The sequence below is a fragment of the Teleopsis dalmanni genome, unplaced genomic scaffold (assembly GCF_002237135.1).
Source record: "Teleopsis dalmanni isolate 2A unplaced genomic scaffold, ASM223713v2 unscaffolded_contig_2262, whole genome shotgun sequence".
NCBI lineage: Eukaryota > Metazoa > Arthropoda > Insecta > Diptera > Diopsidae > Teleopsis > Teleopsis dalmanni.
This window is the reverse complement of record NW_024033644.1, coordinates 1-7,367: the sequence shown is the minus strand read 5'-3', so window position 1 is coordinate 7,367 and position 7,367 is coordinate 1. Positions and strand designations below refer to the sequence as shown.

Here is a 7,367-nt window from a genome sequence, read left to right as displayed (position 1 = left end):
TATTTTATACAATAACAAAATACCACATATATATTATATTTTATATTTTCATAGTTATTATTGGTGTATATAATAATATTCCGTTTTATTTTTGGGTATATGAAATTTGAAAAAAAATTATATTATATTTAAAAATATATTATTATTATATATTATTATATATTAAATATATTAGTATAATTATTGATATTAATGCAACTAATTTTCTAGGAATAAGCCCTTAATTAAATAATTATGTTAATAGTAATATTCGTAAATAAGTAAAGTTTCTTTTTTTTTTTGTTAAGAAAGAAATGATTATTTAATATATTGCAGAAATATATTACATTTTATATAGAAAATGTTTTCAGACATATAAATCTAATACTTCAAATAGTTATACTTCAAATAGTTTTCATTACATCATGTAGAAAAAGTATTTAAATTAACCTTAATAACGTAACTTAAATGCTTAATAGTTTTAATCTGATTAACATAACTATCAATTAATGTACTGCAATATTTGAATTTATATGTATAAAAAGACATTCCAGTAATATCATGTTGAAGTAATTTACATGTATTATTAGCACAACGCATACATTTTTAAGTTAAATATCATTAATTCCTCAATTAGTTTATTTACTTAGCAAATTATAATTAGAAAGCTTGCACTGCTATTAGTAATTCCGAATTAAGAGTTAGAAACACGCAGTTTTATCGAATTTTTCTCCGCACTCTATTATTTACGAATTCAAGCTTAAAGTTTTAACACAATGACTAACAAGCAATTGAATATAAAAGTTAAAAAATATTCTTTGCTTTCAGAGAATTTCCAGTTATACATCGGATACCAACAACACAACAAATGTTTGTATTATAGTTTCTAAATGTTGTTGAAATGAATATTTTTTGTTTGACACAGTCTATCTATGTAAAAATTTTGTCAAAAAATATTTTATAATGTTTTTTCCAGATTCCTGTAAGTTATCGTCCAGATCCTTCGCTTTTAACTCAGTCTGGAGTTAATCAGAAAAGTTTAAATAATCGTAATGGAATTGATGATAGCTCCGAAATACATATGTTATCAACCTCACATGAACAGGTTTATCAAGAATTAAGTAATCGGCATGCGACCTTACAATTAATAAGAAACTCGACCAGGTGAGTCTAATCATATTATAATGAAATAATTTATACTAACTTCATACAATATATTTTTATACTTTTCAAAAAGCGATAACAATATATTAATTTGTTAAAATGTTAAAATGTTTGTAGTGTGTTGAACCTTATATTATGTAAATAAGTATAGTCTTATTAAACTCGACAGAGTAAATTAATCTATCCTTGTTTTGTGTCTTGAAGGTCTTCGCTTTCGTCATTTCGTCATTTCGTCATTCAGTATAAGCCGCTTGTGAAGAAGAGGAACTATATTTTTTGTGTTTATTCGTGTAAAGAAATACCGAAAATATAAATATTTGTAAATATTAAAAATGAATTAATTTAAATAAAAGAAAACAAAATGAATAATAGAAGAGAAATAGTTAGCATTTTTAACATATGCATTTAAATTAATTTATTTATTTAAGTGTTTAAATTTATTAGTGAATGACTGGAATTTTGCAACATATTTCCAGTGAACATTTACAATAGAATGTAAATAGAACAATAGTTGTTCTGTTCTGGTCAGATAATGACTGCCCTTATTAGAAATAAAAATGAATCGTTCAGATTCCTTTGTAGTTATAATACAAATAATCTATTCTAAACCTTTAAAATAAAATAAAGAAGATAAGTTTTTCCGTCTAAATAGATTGTAATATGTTTGGATTGGATATGGTTATGTTTGGTTTTTCCTAGCGCAGCGAGGCGCCTTTCTTGTTCGCAACGAGGCGAATAAAACTAGGTTGCAACTAGGCAACTTGAATATAATGATAGGCGAGACTCAATGTTCTGTTTGAATCTGAATTCTTTATTAAATTTGTACAGTATTTATACTTATTCTAACTTAAACACTAACCTACCTGAATATTATGTTCGCCTAGTAATTTTTCATATAAAAATGCTTAATATGCATTTCAATTAATTTAAAAATATGAATTTATTATTATTATTTAATAATTACCCGAAATACTAAATAATGAAATTCCAATGCAAGTTAATGCACTTTACGAATTTCATTTGCGCAAAACAAAAGAATCAAATTACTTTTCTTTTGCGCTTCTTCACATGGTAAGTGTGTGATCAATGTCTTTGCTTTTGGCATGTGCCAGTAACGTATGTCATCATATTACCATTAACAAATAATTATTTTGTTTGTTAATATGTAGATATACTACAGATCTAACCTAAGATTAATTACTGATTTCTTAACTGAACATTTTCTTGTTAACTATCAAATTTTAAAGATTAATCACTGATTTCTTATCTGGACATTCTCTTGGTAACTCCCAAATTTTAAAGACACAAATAGATATAGAGTGAAAAGTCGACCTATCTTATCTGTTCATGTCCTGCGAAGACCGGAAATGAGACAACAGACAATATTATTAGGTTTGTCAACAGGTGTAGATTCCACTTTTTTACTCATGTTAGTTTCAGTAGAGTCACCCTTTAAAAAAATAATTTTTCTAGCGTATTCTCGCCACATCTAGTTATGTCCTAACTCATGTATTTGTGATTGTAATTTCTTTTATGTTTTTGTCATTAGAGCTCCACATATTTCTACAATTACGAAGTTTATACTTTTTCAGCAGTGTGTTCTGTAGTAGTATTTTTTTTTAATTAATTATAAAAATTTATTATGAAATTCTTTACATCTATAAATATTGTTATTATATTATAATATATTCTAATATTATATATTATTATATTCTAATTTTTGATTTGTTTATTTGTTTTACTACCAGATCTCATGATGTGATTGGGGCACTTCGACAAGCAATCCAAATGAATGGACGGACTGTGTTTGTAGATCTTTTAGGAGCAATACTTGAAAAAACGTAAGTTTGTGATCCTAATGTCCATTATGATTTGATAATAATAAATATTTTTTAATACCATAGGTCATCATGGAATTTGGATTTATGTTTATTAATTTTACCAGAAATTTTTGAACTTTTGAAAAGTCAACATAAATTGTAAGTTACTAAATAAGAACATTAACATTCGATTAATTATAATAGAAAAAGTTTTTCGAACATCTAAAGCGCGTATTACACATCAGATTTAGTTGTACAATTTATCTGCTGAAATGCTCAATCTAATGTATAATAGCAATATTTGAAGTGTTAACAAAAAGTTGGATGGAAATCAAAATATTTTGATTTTTCGTCAAAATTGCTTTTGTTTTTTCGTATACAATCGTATTTTTGTCGACTTACTTGCAAAATTTCGAAGCGAAAACAAACTCACTTAACCATGGTTCGTATTTGCTCACTCATGAGCAGCTTAGGGTCATGAGCAAGAGCCAATTTTTACGTGAGCCCAAAATTGGCGTATGAGCGTGAGCCAAAAATTGAGTCATATTGATGAGCTGTTCACCATCGGGAGCCTTCAATTAGCTCATATTGAGTTGCTGCTCATGACGTTTCACGAGCCGAGAGCTCACAAGCTCAACTGTTCAATAAAACGCGATGTATTAGTTTATTTGATTTATTTATTTTTATACACATTACTTGCTATGTGAAAATATATAATTTGAAAATAACTTGGCTTATTATTATTTATATTAAAACAAAATAATGAAACAATAATATATTGTTTTTCGCATTGTAAACAAATTGTTTTATTCCATTCAAAAATGAGCCGAAAAGAGTTGCTCATGGGTACGCAAATAGGAACTCTGCTCTTAACTATATCCATAAAACTTTGTTTTTGTATATTTTATATAAATTTTTGGTTTTTTTTCATATTAAAAAACTAAATATAATCAAAATTAAAATTCTATACTTTTATATTTTAATAATATATTGATGGTTTTTGTTTTCTTTTAGTCATTATACTAGAGCTTGTGATACTTTAAGAGTGATACTTTCCAATTTCTTGCCAATAATACAGGATAATATTGATCCATGGGCAGCAAATAATTTGGGTGTAGATGTCTCTCGGGAAGAGCGTCAGCGAAAGTGCATTGAATGTCAGCATTGGCTGCTGCAAATTCGCAATTTACCTGAAACCTCACATTTCGGAACATCTCTTACACAGCTACAAAGTTTGATTGTAAACATTTAAAAACCATTATTAATATATAAGTTAAATTTAAGTTTTCCAACATTGTATTACTAATATAATTTTGTTTTTTGGCAATATTTTATGCATTTTTTGTTATTTATTATGTCGTATTTGTGTTTAAGAATTTTTTAAACCATAGAAACTAGTTACTAAACTGTTATATGATTTTAAGCTAAGTCTAAGTTAATAAAAGTTAATAATGCAAAATTTAATTTATTACTTATATTCCTAATAATTTTAAAACTGTATTTAAATTGATTACACATTTGTAAATTAAAATTGTCAATATAATTGATAAAGAACATTTTTGTAGAACTAACATATTTTTTTATTAATTAATAACTCGTAATAACATTAATATAAGCAATAAATTAATTTTAAAATTAAATTATTGTAAACTTGATATATTTTAAAGAAAAGGAGGCAAGATCAGGTTTTGCTCATAGAAATCTGTACTAAAGAAATGAAAGGAATTGAGTATTAGAAAAAAAAATGGAATTAAAATATTAATTTTTTTTTTGTTAAATTTTCGTGACTACTGTACTTAAAAGTTGACAAAAAATTATTTTAAAATTGATTTAAAATAGTTATATTTTTTTAATTAGGATATATGATGTATTCTCTTTTAACAAAAATTTTATATTGAGTCGCATATAATAAACTTAATTGTTATTAAACTTCCAGTAATTTAATACTATTATTTTAATTACACATTTACAATAATGAAATTCGTGTTTGCACACAGAATATATTTGACTTGAAGGTGCTTTATATATGTACAGTACTTTTCGCTTACAATATATCCATTTAATACGATTTTACTGTTAAGTCGATTTAAATCAGAAGTGTGCATTTAATTTTAAAAAGTATTCTTTTATTTTGGCCCTAAATTGAAATGAACTTCCCTTAAAATAAATCATTTTTCACTATCCTTTTAAGTTTGACTTAAACAGAAAGTATTGTTTTTTGTATTGAGTTTTAAATATTGCAAATCGATTACATTTTGTAAAATGAATTGGTAATAATAGATTTTATTTAAATAATAGCAATAATATTATTATTAAAAACATGTAGTCTCTTTGTATTTGTGCTCATATGTGAATGAGAACATTTAAGTAAAATTAATATGCCTTATTGAACACTTTTTTTATATTATTTTTCTATTTTGTTACAAAAAAGTGTGTAGTGCCAATGATATTCTAAAGTACACTTGTTATAATCAAATGATAATACAATAATGGTATAATAGCTTAATATTATATTTTTATTGCAATGTCTATTTATTTTTTATTTTATATATTATTTATATATTGTGTCTATTCTTATTCTTATGATTTTAATATATAAATTTGTAAAACAAACTATTTTGGTATTATATAAAATTATATATATTTTTTACTCATTCAGAGGTAATGAACTTGCATAAATTTTGTTAAATGACTAAATATCTGATAAGAATGGAACACAAATTATAGTTGACCAAGCACTTATTCACAGTCATTTTTAAATATAACTCATCTTTTATCAAATATCACAACTACGGCAACACGCCATTAAATCATAACAATTTCTTACTGAAGACTTTAGCTTATGGCATAAATATTTTTTGTAACCGAAATATATTTAGTAAGGATATATTAATTTTACACTACAAGAGAAATTCTTCCATTAAAAAACCATTAAAAAAATATTCATATTAGAGAAATTTAATTACAAATCATTCTCCTTTAATTTAGACTATTAATTGGACTTAAACATTGTATGAGATTTTATTTGTAGTTATAATGTGTTTACAAGTTTATTTCCGAGTAATTTGGAAAGTGCCTTTCGAAAAAAATAAACTTTGCAACGTCTGCTCCATATAGGATAAGTTTTTGATACCATTTGTATAAATAAAAACAATTCAATTGTATAATCGCGACAAATGATTTTTAATCAGAATGAGAAAATTTTTAAAAAATTGTTAAAAGTTGGTGTAAGAAAAGTTAAAGTAATAAAAGATTTTGTTAAAAAGTCACAATTCGTAAATGTACTTAAAACCATTTAATATTATGAATTATATATTGTACATATAAATAAACATATTTTTGTATTGTTCATAAAACATATAGCTTAAGTTATTTTAATAGAACATATCAAGTTTATGCAAACATTTTATTAATCGCAACCTAAAAAGAGTCAAACCTTTATACTTTTTTATTAATATAACGAATAACGTATATAATTTGTATTGAATAACGTATAGGTATATTCAGAATGTATATTTTAAATAATTAGGACATTTGTATTAATCAATCTCTTGACTCATGCTATATTGATTATCGCATTAGACTTTAATTAAAATGTAGTATTTACTTTTGTATTAGGAACTACTTTAGTAACATATATTGATAAATAATTAGTTTGTTTTTATAAAAAGAGAATATGTGCAGTTTCTTGCAAATAAATACAGAAGAGTATATAAAATTTATTATATACAACTTTTTTTTATAAACACTCTTATGTAACTACTCCTGCACTTAGTAATAATTTATCATTATCTTACAAGAATGAGTTTTGAGAAGAATAATTATTGTCATTCATCAATCCTCAATTTTACATTTTTTGTAATTTAAACTTAAACAGAATTTGCAAATATAAATACATAAAGTAACCCATTAATTTATTAAAAAAAATTATTAATATTTTTATTCGATATTTTATATATATGATTGTAAGTTTTTTAAAACAATTTAATTCTATTTAATGATTTTAATATGATTTAACTATTAATTCTTTTAACAAAAAAATGTGAATAATTCTTCAAATTCATAAGGTAGGAAAGAAATTAATTAAGATAAAATTTATTTTTGTTATTAAATAAAATACGTATTTTATATATTGATTAAAACATTTTTGCAATATTTTTTAAACCTTTAATATTTTTTAAGTATCTAAGTAAATTAATATTTAATTATTTCTACAAAAAGGGTATTTGGGTATTTGCCTTTTACTTTTTAGTTTGATTGTCAATGGTAACTATCTTTAGTATCAGATTTTTGCATTATTATTTTCTCAACTCAGATACAGTTGTTGTAGAAGGTTCTACCGACACTTAAAATAAAATACCATATTTGTTACACTATATATTATATTGAACTATATATATATAT

The 7,367-nt window shown here is 23.9% G+C and overlaps 1 protein-coding gene across 1 annotated transcript; it reads left to right on the top strand.

Annotated features, from left to right (window-relative positions):
* Window positions 1-783: 783 nt before the first annotated feature.
* Window positions 784-4,273, top strand: LOC119664598 (katanin p80 WD40 repeat-containing subunit B1-like; the record flags this gene model as incomplete). Its single annotated transcript, XM_038074057.1, has 5 exons — window positions 784-849; window positions 956-1,143; window positions 2,892-2,984; window positions 3,048-3,122; window positions 3,978-4,273. Coding segments are annotated over 5 exons (660 nt in total), but the record flags the coding sequence as incomplete, so codon positions are not given.
* Window positions 4,274-7,367: the final 3,094 nt, after the last annotated feature.